Source organism: Prionailurus viverrinus, chromosome B2 (assembly GCF_022837055.1).
Source record: "Prionailurus viverrinus isolate Anna chromosome B2, UM_Priviv_1.0, whole genome shotgun sequence".
Lineage (NCBI taxonomy): Eukaryota > Metazoa > Chordata > Mammalia > Carnivora > Felidae > Prionailurus > Prionailurus viverrinus.
Window position 1 is genome coordinate 56,001,597 of NC_062565.1, and position 19,495 is coordinate 56,021,091.

The 19,495-nt window shown below is 33.8% G+C and overlaps 1 protein-coding gene across 2 annotated transcripts in view; it reads right to left on the reverse strand.

Annotated features, from left to right (window-relative positions):
* The window catches only part of KHDRBS2 (KH RNA binding domain containing, signal transduction associated 2), a 591,209-nt gene that overhangs the window by 80,027 nt on the left and 491,687 nt on the right, over positions 1-19,495 (reverse strand). The window contains exon 9 of one of the 2 annotated variants that reach the window (XM_047859594.1): positions 3,733-3,744. The exons of the other annotated variant lie outside the window; for it this stretch is intronic. Within the exon in view, the coding sequence (XP_047715550.1) occupies positions 3,733-3,744 (12 nt within the window). The remainder of the gene's footprint in view (positions 1-3,732; positions 3,745-19,495) is intronic. 2 annotated transcript variants of the gene reach the window in all.

Below are 19,495 nucleotides of genomic sequence, written 5' to 3' on the forward strand. Positions count from 1 at the left end.
CTTCTTGGCACCCCACTAATATCTGAAATCCCCCAACTTAGAACTCTTCTCCCATGGATGCCATAGGAAATACACCTCTTAGAGTTGCTACGATGTGGGATAATATAACAGTAAAAGCTAGATGTTTGTCTTAACAAATGTAGCAATAATATAAGGATGAAGACCATATGGGAACTGTGGAATGAAAAAAATACCGATCTTTAGTGTGTTTTTCAAGAAAATTGTAGTTAGCATCACAGGAAGAAAAAAGTGGGATAATATGTAGAAAATAATGGAAAATAATATACTTCTCTTGAATGGTTCAAATTGGGAAATAGTGAGAACTTTTGACCAGGAAGTATGAAAAATGCCATTATTTTTTAAACCACCCAATCAGAAACCAGCCCAGATTGAAAATATGACAATGCACAATGATAAACAAGTTACACTTAAAATTTATGTGAATACCAATAACAACTAACATTCAATGGATATGATACTGTAGGCACATTTTTACATTAAATGTCATAATTTGTTCTGATTACACCCCCAAGAGGTATGTAGTATCCATCCCCACTTTACTCCTCATAAAATTGAGGCATAAACTCCAAAATCACATAGCTAGAATGTGTCTGGGCTGGGAATGAAACCCACATCTGTCTGACACTAAAGCTGATTGCTTAGCATTCATAGATAGAGCTCAATCATAAAATACTATAAAAGTAGAAGAAACTCACCAAATTACAGTACTTTATTTCCTCTCTTGGGTTGCATATCAGTAGAATAACTCTCTGTGCATCTTATAAAAACATGGTAGAGATGTTTTTAAATACATGATGTAGCCTCAGCACATTTTTATCCACGAAACAGACAGGCTTTATTTAATCAATGACTTGAGTAGTGGTCTGAGAAGTTTAATTTAGCTAAACTTAAGACACATTTTTTTTCAGAAAAAAATTGGAAAAAAATATGTATCTTCAGTACCAAAATGTAAAACACTTGTTGACTTTGGGAAACATGTAACACTATGTTTTACCACATGTGACTTTTATTTCTCTTCTTGAATTCCCTGAATCTATTCAAGATCATCTTCCTCCCGTGCAAAAAAATCCAGCTATGTCTCTCTAGTAATTTCCTTCTAACAAACAACATTCATTTAAACCTAATTGTGGATCCTTCTGAAATCTATAATTTAGCTGTTTGGGAATAGAATAAACCATTGATAATAAATATATACCTGCTAGCCACTGTTGCCTCTATAGGAATCAACTTGCTTACAGATTATCTGCTTCTGAGTTTCACCTGGGGGCTCTTCTATGAAACCATTTTGTATTCTCTCAATGGCATAAGCCTGCATATGAGGCACCTATGCCTCTCCCTGTACCTCAGATTCATTTATTATGGAAAACCATGGCATTTTGTTTTGAGGCACCTGGACAATTGTGTGAGCCTCTGGCCAATATTTACAAATAGAACATCCCAAACATATGTCCCAAATTTGAGGAAAATATGCCCAATCGTTTTTATATGATGTAATGACACAAAGACAGGATTTAATTTTATTTACATAGATTACCTAACTCCCCTTTTATTCTAGCTGGAGACACCGAATTATATTGAGCATTTTAAGACAAATGTGTATATAATTTATCCATACAGTAACTCTTAAGTCCATGCTTATATGGAATGACTTTGCAAAACAAAGAATGAAATAAAAATTGATTAAATGCAGATATTATTCCCAGGTGGCTCAGTCAGTTGAGCATCGACTCTTGATTTTGGCTCAGGTTATGATCTCATGATTCGTGAGACTGAGCCCTGTCTTGGGCTCTGTGCTGACAATCTGGAGCCTGCTTGGGATTCTCTCTCTCCCTCTCTTTCTGCTCCTCCCAGCTCGCTCCCTCTCTCTCTCTCTCTCTCTCTCTCTCTCTCTCTCTCAAAATTAAACAAACATTAAAAAAATAAAAATAATAAAAAAGAAAGTCTTAAGAAATCCACGTTTCTAAACTCAGGCTAATATTTTTCTACAAATTTCTTTTTCAAAATCACATGAAGTGTAGATACCTCAATGCCATCAGTAAGACCTATTTTTCAAAACAAATAAGTAAAAAATAAATAAGATGAGCAAAACTAACAATATCCAGATTAGAAATTTCCAAATATTTCCCTTTTCCCAAGCTTTTAAAAATGGAGAGCAGATGCTGCTGATGTCCCGGGGACAAAGAGAAGAGGATAACAAACCTTGTTATGAACTGTTTTTAAATCCTCTTTGGAGATTCACTGTGAAACTTTGGCACAACAGTAAGAGAGGTCGGTTTTATCCGGGGAATATAAACATGATCCTGAGCACTGATGATTCCTGTGTGCAAATTAAGATTCTGAACTACTGGCGGGAGGGGGCATATAGAAGTATACATATCCAGGAAGGGAAATTGAGACGTATTTTGTGGTTGGTTGGCTTGTTGGTTTGCCTGTTTATTTTTTGTTTTATTTTGATTGTTTTATATTTTAGAATTAAAAATTCAGAGTTTCTATCACACATTAGGAGATCAAAGTCTCTGGCTACTACTGACTGAGCCGTGTTGTGTTTGACTGGGAATATCCGGGCCCATTTAAGTTTGATGTTGTGTAGGCAATGAGCTGTCTGTGCTTGTTTTTTCTAGAAAGTAGTCTTGCTGTATAAACAAAGCACCTATTCATTATTTTGGCAGGATTCAGATTTGTACCCCTGTCGTTAGGTCAGTGACCAGTCCAGGATTTATCACCTCATGAGTTTAAGATCAATCGGTTGGTTTTAAATGTTTATTTATTTTGAGAGAAAGAGAGAGAGAGCACACAGGGGAGGGGCAGAGAGAAGGAGAGACAGAATTTCAAGCAATCTCTGTGTGCTGTCAGCACAGAGCCCAACACAGGGCTCGATTCCTCGAAGTGTGAGATCATGACCTGAGCCAAAATCATAGTTGGCTGCTTAATGGACTGAGCTACCCAGGCACCCCATAAGATCAATCAGTTGGTTTTAGTTGCTAGTTTTATTCTATTATAAAACATAAAAGGCCATTTCTTTTTTTATAATTTTTTATATGTTTATTTCATTTTTGAGAGAGACAGAGAGCAAGAGAGAGACAGAGCGAGAGCAGGGGAAGGGCAGAAAAAGAAGGAGACACAGATTCCAAAGCAGGTTCCAGGCTCCAAGTTGTCAGCACAGAGACTGATGCGGGGCTTGAACCCACAAACCGTGAGATCATGACCTGAGCTGAAGTCAGATGCTTAACCCACTGAGTCACCCAGGTGCCCCAAAAGGCCAATTCTGAATGGCTCAAATACAATATAGCCCTTTCTGTGCCAGAGTCCTGGTTTGTTTTTCAGTTCCAGGGGAGTTTGTGAGAGTTTAATATGATTTAAATTTTTTTTAGATAAATGTAATTCTCAAAAAGCAGTAACAAAGTTATCTCTTCCATTCAGAAAATGTATGTTGATTGTCAACTTGGCAGCTTTACACTCAAAATTGTGTATTAGTCAGCTATTACTGCATAACGACCACAAAACTTTAATAGCACACAAAAATAAGCACATATTTTTCAGTCATGTGTCTATGAGGTGTCTGCAGTTGGGCTGATCTAGGCTGGGCATGGCTGAACTTGTCCTAGGCAGGGGGTTGCATCCACATGTCTCTCATCCTTCCTGGACTAGAGAGGTACTCAGGATATATTCTTCTTATGGAAATGGCAAAAGCAAAAGAGGACTCAAGTACACTTCATGCCTTTTCTTATTTTATTTTCACTGTATCACATTGGCCAAAGCAAATCACATAGGCAATCAAAGAGTGGAGGAGTATACTCTGTCCATGGTCAGGTTATGGCAAATATATGGATGCTGTACCATATATAATATATATCAAATATATAATGCTACTACATGGGAGTGAGAATTGTGCACAAGACTTAAAAGTTGCCATAACTTGTGAGAGAAAATGCAATATTTACACAATGGAATCACTTTGGAAAGAATAAAGTGTGTTGGAAAGAATAAAGATCCTCAGCCTTCCACATCATACAATTTATTTGTAATCAGCTTCCTCCCATCACCCATTTCCTGTTCATTCCTATACCTTGCTTCTTCTTCTAGAATGTCTTCCTCCTTTTTCTTAACCTGATCCATTTGTATTCATCCTTTAGCTCAGCACATACACTACTCTTTACAGAAAGTAATTTCTGACCATTCTGATTTAGGTCAGAAACACATGCATGTCTAGGTCAGAAACACATGGATGTCTCCCTAGCCCAGCACTTTCCATGTTGCATTGTAATGATCTATATGTCAGTCTCTCCAGAAGGGTAAGAGTTCCTTTGAATCTTTTGTTTCTAACATTGCATGTAGCCAGTACTAATTTATATTTATTGAAGGAATACAAATGAAACAAAAGAAGACAAAAAGATACAGGCTCTGCCTTCAAAACTCATGTCCTATGCCCTAAAAGTACATTTCCTTAATAGTTTTATACAAGTGAATTTGAAAGATAAAATCAAATTTATTTCCTTGATGAAATGAAGCCACATAAATAGTTATCCATTAAAAAAGTAGTACTCTGTTATCTTCTTTAAAATGATGTAACATGTATTTATTCTCCAAAACTAATTGCATTTTTCTTTTACGTAAAATCATAATATGTGTGGGAGATTAATAAGTGTAGTCATTACCTATACAAGCTTGAGCTTAGTTGTTAATCATATGTAAACTACTGAACTGCTATATTAGAAGGAAAATGCAACATTTAATTATTATGAATGGTTGTTAAAAATTACTTGATAATATCAGGCATCACCCTTTTAGATTAGAAAATGTGAATCATTGAAGCAATTAAATCACAGCACTCAAATCTCATTAAAGGCACATGAAAACAAACCTTAGAATGACTCTACCAAGTATGTTTCTTTTATTCAGTTAAAAAAAAGAAACCTGAAATTAAATCTAGCAATATGTGTAGACTTCCCAGACAGAAGTATTTTTTTGAAAATACTTATCTAAACCAGAATTACTTTAATATTTAGCTTCAGATATTTAATTAATTATAAATTATTTAATTCAAAAACACATACATATCCCTAAAGATTTTTAGTGTTTTAGCAATCTTAGCCTCATGTTCTGGTATATAGCTTCTAATTAAGAACCTGAAAAGTATTTATTACTTTAATCGTTATAGTAATTGATAACTTTTTAACATAGTTTATTTCATTTAATGACTTTTGTCAAGACTGTACTTTGTCATTCAGCATTCTATAAAGATTCTTTTTAATTATTTTGAAATAGTAAATTAAAAAATCTATACCAAGAGTATAATATGTGTGAGAAATCACTCAAGATATGAGTAAGAGTGCTTTTTTTCCAGAATATGATTCCTCTCATCACATACCAATTTTGTGTTATAAATCAATTTAATCTAGAAATTAGCATGGTATCTGGTACATTCTTCAAGTAAAACACGGTGTGAATTTTTAATGCAATTAAATGCAAAAATATGAAATATTAGGTGAATCATTAGGTTGAATCATATGAAGATGACAATATCTATTGATTTTTTTTTAACCTACAAAAGTGGAAATTGCACATGGTTCAACCTAATAAAAATAACAGAACACTGCACATGCATCTGTGTCCTTACAGGAATCTTAGTGCTTCATTTTTAAATTATTATCAACATTAGAATTTTTAAGTTAACATAAATTTTATGTTTTTAAAAATATATGCATTAACAGACAAACTAAAAACTATTAAAAAGAGTGTAAGGCATGCTACTCAGAATCTAATATTCAAACTTAGGCAAATTTTATAAAATGAGAAGCTATTTTTCTATATCACTCACTTCAACAAAAATTGCAAATAGCTATTATTCACAATGCAGGAAAAGTAATATTCCTGTTCTTTGATTGTGGGAGTACAGATTTGTATAACCACTTTGAAGAGTAACTGGACAAGATTTATCAAAATTTAATGTTCTACATACTCTAGAACCTAGCAATATATGTATTGAACTTTATCCCACAAATATACTAGGGTGAAAGGGCAACTGTGCAACTGGACCCTTTCTGAGAAAATGAAATGTGTCCATATGCGTATACATACAAAGATCATAAAGACTTAAAGTCTATAAAAAATATTTTTCTGTGGGATTGGTTCAAGGAGGAGGTCTTTTTAAAATTATATTTCCAAGAAATGGGGAATAAAGCATCGGGATCACTTTGCTCCTTACTTTCATGTTTACAAACTATTGTATTAAAATTGCTTTAGGACAGGGTGCGGTCGGGGAGGGGGGAAGAAATGTTACCTCTCCCTCACCTCCACAGCCAAAGAAGGAAAAACACTGCATACATGTTGTGACTATATAATAACAGTAATAATGTGGAATGAGCTTCCATTGTCTAATGTGGTGAACCTCTTTTATTCTTTCTCCTCCCAGTTTTATTCAGTTGAACTTATTCAAGCAAATACAACCACTAATTACTTATATCTTTTTTCATGCTGACTAGATCTTTGGCTAAAATGAAACAAAGCCACACATATATACATACAGACAGTAGGAGTCTCTGTATCTGCCTCTCTCTTTTTCACACACATATACACACACATGTACCCCTTGATCAGCCATGTAGTAGGTACTAAGCACCCCTCTAAGACAGTTTGAAAAGTGTAAACACTGCTAGTCTTTAAATTATATTTATTTAATTCTCCTAATCAAGTGATGAAAAGAAGGAAAGGAAGAAAGAGTGAAGAGAGGAAGAAAGTAAAATGGATGCAGAGTGGAAAATTTGCTAAATCAATTAAAACACATTCATTGGAGAAATTTGCAAAATATTTTGAAAATTAAAATCACTTGTGGTTATGTAAAGAGACTGCTAGAAAAGCAAAGATCAAATAACCTTCTAGATCAAGCAAAGCTACATTTATTAGTGCCTTCAGATGGGAATCAGAACAGACTATGTATGTATAAAGTCTCAAAACATGAGCTGAGTGATTTTGAGGTGGATCTGGAAAGTAAAGGAATTAGTTGAGATCAGGCAGAATTTATGACATAGCTCTGGATTGGTGAATGTGAATAACAAGGCAGAAGATTCTGAATTCTGCCTTTATGTTTAAGCACTAGTTTTGGCAAATAAACTAAGGTTCAATCTTAATTTCCAGGAGTAGGAACAATAGCTTAGATATTTTCACCTGTTCTCTGTACTGCTTAGCACACACACACACACACACACACACACACAACCCCCTCCCCAGCACAGAATTTGTCATAGAATTATTTAGCACAGGAATAGGAAATTATTTTGGTTTTTGTCTTAATATCGTGATCCAAAAATAATCCCAATACAAAATGTTAAATAAATTTCATTACTTACACTTTACATAAGTCTCTCTATATTTTTACATAACTGTCAGTAATGTATATGCATATATATTACTTATTATATATAATAAATGCATTTATACATAAATATATATTTAAACATAATATTATATTAAAAAACTATTTTTCTTATTTTTAAATATTCTCAAAAGTATACTATTTTGGTACATAGAATTATGGTGTAGTTAGGAATGTACAATGATTTATTTTACCAGCTCCCTTTTATTAGACTTTTAGTTTGCTTTTAACATTTGGCTATTATAAATACTGCTGTAATGAACATCTGTGCATATAAATCTTTGACCTCATCTCTCATTATCTCCTTAGGACAGATTTCTAGAAATAAAGTTAATTGCCAAAGAGTGTCCATCTCTGTTTACAATAAAATTATGAGTGAAATGATTTGCAACTTTACCGTGATCACAGTTTCAATCTTCCTGAAACTTTTGAGAATATTATATGATAGATGCTATTATAGACAGTGAATGATTTACATATTTTAACTCTTGTGGTTGTTTATTACAGATGAAACCACAGAATTATTTTCTTTAGAAAGTGAAGACTCAGTTTTATCTATGCCTCTCATTAAAAAAGAAAATCAAAAGTATTACATTAAGTACTTCATCCTTTCTCTTACTAAGATTTGGGGGTTTTGTTTTATCTTGTTTTGTCTACTTTGTAAATTGGTTTGACCTATTATCAATCTAAATGTTCTGGTATTCTTCACTAATATCAAGGTCTTAACTTGTCTTCTGGCCCAATGCCAATTTGAGTAATTGCATATTTCCAGATTTCTTCCAATCAGATCCATTTAGGAAAGTTATTCTCTTCTTCCTTGGAAATGACAACAGAATGTCACTATATAATGATGTTTGATTGTTAGAGAACTCTATTGTCTAAGTACTATATTTTAGTGAACTTGCGTTAGTACAAAAAATTATTTTTTTCTACAAGTGTTCCAAATCAATGTTCAATAATTTGGGTAGTTTGTACTTACAGATACAGGCAAAATAGTGACCTCATAAGCTATAAGAAACAGAGTTCCCAGTGAGATATTGTTGGAAAAAAAAATCCTATTCAGCCACTTTGATGCTCTGAAATACTGGCAGTTTTTGACTCTGGCCTATGTTATCTGTGACTAAAGAAAGAAGTATCAGGAAACACAAATTATTGAAAACTCCTCTTATTTATAGCTGTTAGATGAGATTTGAGTGGTTATTATTTCTAGGCTTATTCTCAATTCAAACAAATCATTTGTAATGAGAGTAGAAGAATAGGCTTTTTTCCCCCCAGCTGGAACTCAAATGTTGCTTTATTTTATCATATAAAATATCAGTGGATATACATTTGACATCTAATCTTGAGATATTTATGTAGTATCACACATATTTTTATTTGGCTTTTTAAACATAAACTTGCATATCTTATGCAAATGTAACATCCCCTTGTTATCAAATGTAGACATCACATATCTAAGTAAACAAAACTCTACTGTAAACTAGATTCATATAAGCTAATTTTATTTAAACTTAAAACTCCCAAGTCTTTTTTTTTTTTTAAGTTAGCATGCTGATTCCTGGAGAACAGTTTTGAATTAGAAGTTTTATTAAGGGGTACCTGGGTAGCACAGTCAGTTAAGTGTCCGACTCTTGACCCCGGCTCAGGCCATGATCTTACCGTTAGTGAGTTCGAGCCCCATATCAAGCTTTGGTGCAGAGCCTGTTTGGGATTCTGCCTCTCCTTCTCTCTGACCCTCCCCCAATTGTTCTCTTTCTCTTTCTCAAAATGAATAAATAAAAACTTAAAAAAATTAAAAAAATAAAAAAAAAGTTTATTAAAAACAAACTGACTGAAGTTTATACAAAATTTGCCATTCCTAAGAAGTGATATGTTCACCAATTAACCGATTATATTTATAGAAATCATATATATCATAATGTTTGGAAAGACAGACACAGAATTTTCTCTTTTTATTTTTACAGACTAAACCCAAGAAATGTGTAAAAATGATGAATTGTAGATGCAGTAGATTGAAGTAAAGAGTGGGGTTTCCAAACTCAAAATTCTTGGGCTCCAATCACACATTCTCCACTTAGTTACTTGGGCAAGTTCTTAACCTCTCTGTGCCTGTTTTCTCATCTGCAAAGTGGTTGTGATAATAGTAGTTATCCTGTAACCTGTATAAACCCAACAGTGCCGGGCATCTAATAATCTTCAGTAAACATTAAGACCATATTTGTAATTATTTTTAGACAATACATATTCAGTTATTAGCTAGTATTTGTTGCAAACCTAATGGATGCAGAGTATGTGTAGATAATTAGCAATTGGCAAAGATAAATTGAAAAGTCAAAACTTGAGGATTGAAGACTGTAAAAGGTGTAGGAGAATAGCACGGACATAGTAAGAGAGTGCACACTTACTAGAGCAACTGATAGTGAGGGCAAAAGACAAAATTATATACACAGGTTTATGATTAAATATGAAAGAAAAAAGAAGAAAATTGAAAAAGTATAATCACTAAGCACACAAACATAAAAAGAAGGAAAATATAGTTTTAGTTTTTTGCAAGGAACTATCTGCACAGAGGGTAACATATGTTTTAAAGACCAACATATGGTGATTAGCCAAAAGAAAACTCAGAACAATCAAATAAATTACAGACCCTGTAAATTATGTTTCTAAAATTTTATTTTGATGCACAAAGACCAGGCTTTTAGGCTGCTCTAAGAATGGTGCTAGTTTGCCATAACTTCCTTACTCCTATATGTCTCATGACCGGGAGAATAGTTTTCAAGATATTACTTTAGGGTTAGAATTTCATAATTTAGTTAGTAAATGGAGCACCTTTAAAGGATGCATGATCACACCTACAATGGTAACCAGTACAAACCTACCTAAGAACATTTATGTCACAAGTATATAGTAAAGGTGCTCTCATGCTTACTTTATTGTCAAAAACCCATGTGGTCAAAGTCCTACAGCACTTAAGTGGCAAAAAAGAAGAAGAAGGAAAAAAAAAAACAAAAAAGATCTGAAGTCCTGCCTAAATTCTAAGTTGATTCTTTCCTCTGGAAATCACACTGTTTTGATAAAACTCAAAGAGAGATATCGGACAACAGAAATTGTAGAGGATTAGAAAGAAATGAGAAAAGGAAAACATTGTAGATCTTAAAAACACTGTTCATTTGAAATAAAAGCACAGATAAAGAAGCAGGTGATAGAGGAACATTTGTTTTCAGACTGAAGAGAGGGCTCAAACAAAACTTAGCCAACATAGCACTTTAGTGGTCAACTGCTTTCACGAAACAAAAGGGTGAGTCCTATTGTTAATTAGGGATTGTACACTTTTCCATGAGATTATTATTATAAAGTTAATTGAAATTCTTGGGAAATGATATTTTAGAAGGAGGTTGTATAATTATCTATTATACATGTTGGTTCGGATACTATTGAGTTGATTTCAATGAAATCAATGGCAATTCTATATCCAGAACAAGACTATAGATTGTACTGACCAAAATGAGTAATGCATTTTCCATATTAAGGGTGCTTGTCAAAAGATGTCTTTATTAGAAACAGAATGGAGATCCTTGTAAAAGTAAAATACTACCAGCATCTCCTCATTAGGTGATCTTCTACCTTCCCCTCTTATTTTGAAGCATTTCCCCTTCAGTTTCATCAAGATTTCTAATCCATTAGACTTGAAATGTGTAAATGAGTGAAATGTAAAGCAGCCATTGCTAAAGAAATTAATCAAGGCTCTCACAATACACCTTACTTGCGATTTTTTTTCCTTTAAATAAAGCAGAAGCAGACAACAGCAGCCAGAGCCAGCAAGAATAATTCTTTAACAGTTCAACTTACAAACAAACAAATAAAACCCCAAAACAACAACAACAACAAAACCTCTTCACCTGCATTGTTCCACCTGGTACTCAAAATAACTCTAAACTAATCATTTGAATTTTCTTTTTTTTTTTTTCAACGTTTTATTTTTTTTTTTTATTTTTGGGACAGAGAGAGACAGAGCATGAACGGGGGAGGGGCAGAGAGAGAGGGAGACACAGAATCGGAAACAGGCTCCAGGCTCTGAGCCATCAGCCCAGAGCCCGACGCGGGGCTCGAACTCACGGACCGCGAGATCGTGACCTGGCTGAAGTCGGACGCTTAACCGACTGCGCCACCCAGGCGCCCCTGAATTTTCTTTTTAAATCCCTTATTCTGATGAGTTCATTCACTGATTTTTAAATTACACTATCTTGGGTTTGGGGATAAACCTAATTTTCCTATGGTATATTTTCTTTTGTTAAATTATCATTATCAATGCTGCATACAGTTTACTAATTTTTTGTTTAGGATTTTTTTTTTCATCTGTGCTCATTATGAGACAATTTTATCATGTTATATTTTTCCTGGGAATTTGTAAATTGAATCCAAACTCTCACATTTATTACAATGATGTTACTTATAATAAACTTTTGTTATTTGACTCTCCATAACTGAGTCTCCATTGTGAGTTTTGGTAATTTGTGAATTATCTCTTTTTGTGATTATTTATTCAGAGGTTTGCCAAATTTATTTTTTCTTCTTTCTTAACAAAAAGAATCAACTTCTGGCTGTTTTTTCTTTTTGAGTCTCTCTTGCAAATGTTTCTATTTCATCAATTCTCTTATTCTTCTACATTTTTCTTTGGGACTGTTTTACTTTTCTCTTTGTTTCACTTTGTTTCCTAAAATGCTTGCTTGGATCATTAAATTTAAGCCTATATTCTTTAATAATATAAGGCTTTAAGGCTCTTACTTTATTTCTAAATACTACTTTAATTACATTTCCAAGTTTTGATTTGTAGCATTTTTAATATCATTGAATTATAAATATTTTCTAATATCCATTATGGTATTTTCCTTAAAGCATTGGTTATATAACATATGTTTCTTATTTCTTTAAATACATTGATATCAGAGAAAATTCTCTATGTGCTCAGAGTTCTTTGAAGTAGGATAGATTTGCTTTAGAGTCTTTTTATGATAAATTTTCCTAAATCATCTCCTGTGTCTTAAAAGAATGTCAGTGTAAAGTTCTCGAATGCACTGCAAACAATTTTAACTCATTACAAGTTATAGATGTGTCGAAGCTTTTAGCATTGTGAAGTTACCCTGTTTCTAGTATTTTTTTACCTGTCATTCTGCTTAGATATTAAAGTCACTAAATGTTTTCTTTTTAAAAAATTCCTTGATATAAATTTCCATCCTTTTACTTTATAACATTTGTCTTTTAACTGAGTCCATTTATAAGTTTTGTTAATTACTGATATGTTTGGATTTAATTCCTGCCATCATATCTTGTTTCTTGATTTGTCCTTCATGTGTTTTATTGCTTTGTTTTTTCCTTCTATTTCTTTAAATGTTTACTTATTTATTTAGAGAAGGGGGAGGGGCAGAGAGAGAGGAAAAGAGAATCCCAAGTAGGCTCCACACTGCCAGCACAGAGCCTGATATGGGGCTCTATCCCACAAACCCTGAGATCATGACCTGAGCCAAAATCAAATTAACTGACTGAACCATCCAGGTGTCCTTTTTCCTTCTATCTTAAATCTGTTGAAAAAAAATTGTTTTCTCATTTCAAGTTTTGCTTTCTGCTAGTTTGGAAATTGAACCCTCTGTTTCTATTCTTGATTTGTCTCCCTAACTCATTAAAGTCTTTATTTTGTCATAGTTAGCATACTTAATTTATCAGAGTATAGTATAAGGTTAATATCTGTATGAACACCTTAAAAAATAGGACATTAGAACACTTTAATTCCATCCACTGCCCCTCTGCCCTGAGTAGCACATGCTACTCATTTATATATAAATTTATGTTTACATTTAAACTCTATATTATTTTATTCATATATTACCATTTTATCTTATATAGTTAATACTTGTACACTTTAAAAAACATATTTTAATATTTTATTCATTCTTGAAATTTATAATTGCCATCTGGAATCTTTTTTTTATAAATTCAAAATTTTGTTTAATGAGGATCTGCTGGCAGAATGGCAATTTTTTGGTTTTGGTACTTTGAAAATATCAAAGTATTATCCTATTTTATACCAATATCCTATTCACATTCTTTCCATTGTTGCTCATGAAAAGACAGAGTGACAAACAATTCTAAAATGTAATGAAATTTTAAAAATACTCTCCCCCCAAATGAATGTTACCTAGGAGTAAGTATGATTTTGGTATGGAATATTCTGAATGGAGAAATGTATCATGTTCTTGAATAGAAAGACTCAAAATCATAAAGGTGTCAGCCCTCCTTAAATTAATCTACAAGTATAATGAAGCTTCAAGAAAAATCACAAAAAATTTATATATATGTGTGTACATCCTGAAATTCATATGGATGTAAAAACAGTAAATAATAGCCAAGAAAAGTATGAAGATTAGGAAGAGTGGTTTGGGGTTTTCTCTACTTAATTTCAAGACTTGTTACAAAGCTTTGGTGACTGATATCCTTGAATTTATATGGGGATAAAAACAAAAGAAGAGAAAGCTGAGAAACAGATCATGCATATATGTGAATTTAGCATATGACACTGTAGACATTATAAACAATGATGAAACTATCAGTAGTGAAATATTATCTATTTGATAAAGGCGTTGGGACAGTAAGCTTAATAAAATAAGATATGGAATCTACCTCACCACATTTATAAAACAGATTTCAGATAAGTAACTAAATCAAAAAAGTGAAATGTAAAAAAAAGTAGGTAAACAGAATAATATATGTATGCCATTGAGTATGGTCAATGCCATATGTACCTTGTAAAGTAAGACATGGCATGTGCAAATCATTCTTTAATGTATTCTTTAATGATGTGTATATGTCATGTCTTAATTATATGGATATATAAAAATGTAGTAGAAGTATGAAGATACAAACATGAACTCACCAACATAGGTAAACTAATTACCTCTACGTGAGGAGGTCAGGATAAAGAGATATGGAAAGGGAACTCTAGAGAACCTAGAAATTGACCCACAAATGTATGATCAACTAATCTTTGACAAACCAGGAAAGAATATCGAGTGGAATAAAGACAATCTCTTCAGCAAACAATGCTGGACAAACTGGACAGCGACATGCAGAAAAATGAACCTGGACCACTTTCTTTCACCATACATGAAAATAAACTCATAATAGATGAAAGACCTAAATGTAAGACAGGAAGCCATCAAAATCTTTGAGGAGAAAGCAGACAAAAACCTCTTTGACCTTGGCCTTGGCAACTTCTTACTCAATACGTTTCTGGAGGCAAGGGAAACAAAAGCAAAAATGAACTATTGGACCTCATCAAAATAAAAAGCTTCTGCACAGCAAAGGAAACAATCAGCAAAACTGAAAGGCAACTGACGAAACTGGAGAAAATATTTGCAAATGACATATCAGATAAAGGATTAGTATCCAAAATGTATAAAGAACTTATCAAACTCAACACCCAAAAAACAAATAACCCAGTGAAGAAATGCACAAAAGACATGAATAGACAGACACTTCTCCAAAGAAGATATCCAGATGGCAAACCAACACATGAAAAAATGTTCAACATCACTCATCATCAGGGAAATACAAATCAAAACTACAAAAAGATACCACCTCACACCTGTCAGAATGGCCAACATTAACAACTCAAGCAACAACAGATGTTGGCGAGGATGTGGAGAAAAAGCATCTCTTTTGCACTGCTGGTGGGAGTGCAAACTGGTGCAGCCACTCTGGAAAACAGTATGGAGTTTCCTCAGAAAATTAAAAATAGAACCACCCTATGACTCAGCAATTGCACTAGTAGGTATTTATCCAAGGGATACAGATGTGATGTTTCGAAGGGGCACATGTACCCCAATGTTTATAGCAGTGCTATCAACAATAGCTAAAGTATGAAAAAACCCAAATGTCCGTCGAAGGATGAATGGATAAAGAAGATGTGGTATGTATGTATGTATGTATGTATGTACACACACACACACACACACACACACACAATGGAATATTACTTGCAATCAAAAAGAATGAAATCTTGCCATTTGCAACTACATGGATGTAACTAAAGGGTATTATGCTAAGCAAAATTAGTCAGAGAAAGACAAATACATGACTTCACTCATGAGGAATTTAAGATACAAAACAGATGAACATAGGGAAGGGAAGCAAAAATAATATGAAAACAGGGAGGGGGACAAAACAGAAGAGACTCATAAATATGGAGAACAAAGTGAGGGTTACTGGAGGGGTTGTGGGAGGGAGGTTGGGCTAAATGGGTAAGGGGCACTAAGGAATCTACTCCTGAAATCATTGTTGCACTATATGCTAACTTGGATGCAAATTAAAAAATAAAATAATCAATTAAAAAATTAAAAAAAGCAAGGGAGTTTTAACAAAACTATGTTTCATTTCTTTCTTTCTTTCTCTTTCTTTCTTTCTCTCTCTCTCTCTCTCTCTCTCTCTCTCTCTTTCTCTTTCTTTCTTTCTATTCAGAAAGACACACAAGTGGGGGAAGGGTAGAGAGAGAGAGGGAGAGAGAGAGAATCCCAAGCAGGCTCCATGCTGTCAGCGCAGAGCACGACACAAAGCTCGAACTCAGCTGAAACCAAGAGTTGGACACCTAGTCAACTGAGCCACCCAGATGCCCGAATAATATTTTCTGTAAGACAAATTGGGGGGTGCAAGTGGCTCAACAAGTTAAGCATCCAACTCTTGATTTTGGCTCAAGTCATGATCTATGGCTTATGAGTTCGAGTCCCACATTGGGCTCTGTGCTGACAGTGTGGAGTCTGCTTGGATTCTCTCTCTCCTTCTCTCTCTGTCCCTCTCCCGCTCGCTCTCTCTCTCTCAAAATAAATTAAAAAAAAGACAAATTGGTTAAATGCCAAATGTTAATATTAGTTGGTGAATATATGGAGATGTGTTACAATATTTTGAATATCTCTTGGTATGTTGCAAATATCACATAATTAAAAAACATAGATTCAGAAATACCAGCTTGCTTTGTAAATTACAACAGTTGCCACAAAACAAATCAAACAATTATTTAATGGCTATATGCATACAATATTTGTGTTCCTAATGAATTCACACTGATTTTCCCAGATGTTACTTCATAAAGAGATGATAATCATCAACAACTATAGCATTACCTTTGAATTATGAGGGAGTTGATATCACATGTTATAATAAGAACAGTTCACATGGCAATGGGCAATGACAATTTACCTAAGTGATGATGATTTCGGTATTGCTTTATAGTTCATTTTCAGCATGCTGCCAGGATAGTAACACACATATAGTATGCCTTTGGTCAAAAAGGCATTATATATATATTCAATGTAAAACCAACTTGTAAGAGTAGTCAAAGGCTAAAGAGTTTTGGTAGTACAGTATTAAGACAATGAAATCTTTATATACTACATTAATTATTAATTAATTAATTAATTACATTCATTAAGTTCAATTTACTGACCTCTCACTATGTGCTGAGCAGAGTATCAAAAATTTTATATATTTTGTTTGATAATCACAATAACCCTGGGATGTAATTACCCATATCACTGATGGGGAAACTGAGGTTTAGTGATCCAGTAATGTGCCTGAGAGCAGAGTAAATGACAGAACCCGGAAAATGCAGCCCAGAATGGTTCAAAAGCCCTGGTCATTAATGACACCTCTATAATTATCAAATAAGTTGTTGTTTCCATAAAGGAGAATGATGTTTTCTATGGCATGTTAGCTAGCATTATTCTAAGCTGTTAAAGTATCTGTACATTTTAGTGTTGGATAATTTTTATCTAGCATCAAATTTAAAATGAATCAGTTAAATGTGATACCTTTTGATTTGACTGGATGAGAATTCACTAATAGATCAAACATTTTTTAGAAATATTGTTTTTATGTCAGAAAATATTTGGATCTTATCCAATGATATAAAAGAACATGGAATCAAAATGGTGGACGCTTGCAAATTATGAAAACACTGGAAATTTGAAATATAATCAAGATTTCCTCATAAAGTGTCAGGCAAAATATTTCCTTACAAGTTTTAGAAAGTTGTTGTAGTCTCATATACATGGTTTTAAAAAGTATTTCCTCAAAGACTATTTAATCAGAGAATTTTAGTGAAGCTGACAAATTCTGTTACAAATTAAGAAAAATAATATTTTTGTTTGCATATTTTTTATTTTAATTATTTAAACCTTACTTATTTAGTTTGAGAGAGGGAGAGAGAGAGCACGAATAGGGTGGAGGCAGGGATAGAGAGAGAGAGAATTCCAAGCTGACTCCATGCTGTCAGCATATAGCCCACACGGGGCGTGAACTCATGAACCGCAAGATCATGACCTGAGCCGAGATGAAGAGTCAGACACTCAACTAATTGAGCCACACTGGTGCCCTTGTTTGCATATTTTCTATACTATCTTGTAGTTACGTAGTGAGTCTTCTTATGTATACACTATAAATGCTGTACTCAAAGTAGTGAAAGGCACGCTGTTAAGAAATACTAGGGAGGGGCGCCTGGGTGGCGCAGTCGGTTAAGCGTCCGACTTCAGCCAGGTCACGATCTCACGGTCCGTGAGTTCGAGCCCCGCGTCAGGCTCTGGGCTGATGGCTCGGAGCCTGGAGCCTGTTTCCGATTCTGTTTCTCCCTCTCTCTCTGACCCTCTCCCGTTCATGCTCTGTCTCTCTCTGTCCCAAAAATAAATAAACGTTGAAAAAAAAATTTTCAAAAGTAAATAAACATTAAAAAAAAAAAAGAAATACTAGGGAAAGAAGGATGATTGGGCATGGCTTGCAATCCAGCACAAACTCAACACAAAGAGTACTCGAAGGGAGGCATGTCAGCTTACACACAAGATTAAATCTCCTGCTGCAAAACATTTTGCAGGTAATAACTTGATGGGGGGGCCACATGCACTCAAAGCTATACTTGTAATACACAAGTACTTGCACATCTTGAAAAACTGCTTTACTTAAGGCAGACATATTGAATTCACTGATAGAAGTTATATATTAAAAAAAATCAATGTTCACTAATGTAAGAAGAAAAAGATGGTTTTGATACCACTTTTATTCCAATTTCATTTCTCTTCCTTTAGTTTCATGGAAGGTTTTATTTGCCACAATTTTCTTATTTGTGTAGTACCTTTCCAGATCAATGCAGCTTATCATTTGTTCTTCCCCAAAAGATCATTTTTATATTTTACCTCTTTCTTACTGTAAATTATATATTTGAGAAGTGGATAATACACTATACTCTGGTTTGTTTATTGGTCTGCCCTACTTCAATCATCTTTTTTTCAGTTGACTTGAGTACTTTTTTCTGAAATAGTGGGTGGTTATCATCATTGTACTATCATAGAATCCTTGAATGCTAGGATGTTCAAAGGGAAGTGAAGGTCATGGAGGAGGGAAGGAAAAAAAAAAGAGGTTAGAGTGGGAGAGAGCCAAAGCAGAAGAGACTCTTAAAACTGAGAACTGAGGGTTGATGGGGGGTGGGAGGGAGGGGAGGATAGGTGATGGGCATTGAAGAGGGCATCTTTTGGGATGAGCACTGGGTGTTGTATGGAAACCAATTTGACAATAAATTTCATATATTAAAAAAACCCAAAAAACAAAAACAAAAACAAAGGGAAGTGAAGGAAATGAACAAATAACATGGCCTATGGTTAAGAGCATGGGATTTGGAATAAGGTGGAATGGGTGTTAGTCTCAACTTTTGTCATTTTTAGCTAAGACAATTTTGTTTCCTCCTTTGGAAAATGAAAACATTAATAAAGTTATTCTTTCTACCTTCTAGATCATTGAAAATACAAGTCTTTTATAATTTCACATATTGTCTGAGGTCTTCATAATTTGGCTTTTTATTTGAGAAGTTATGTAAGACAGACAAGCACAAAACATGTTATTCAACTCTTTTCTACTAGTATAGAGAGCTGGTTTTCTTTGGAATGCCTCAATAATTTTCAACTTATGTAATTTTTGATAGGTAACATATAAAATTCAACATATGTTTCAGTGTTTTCTTGATTCAACAAATATTAACTTCCAATTAAATATCACTCAAGCATGATTCAA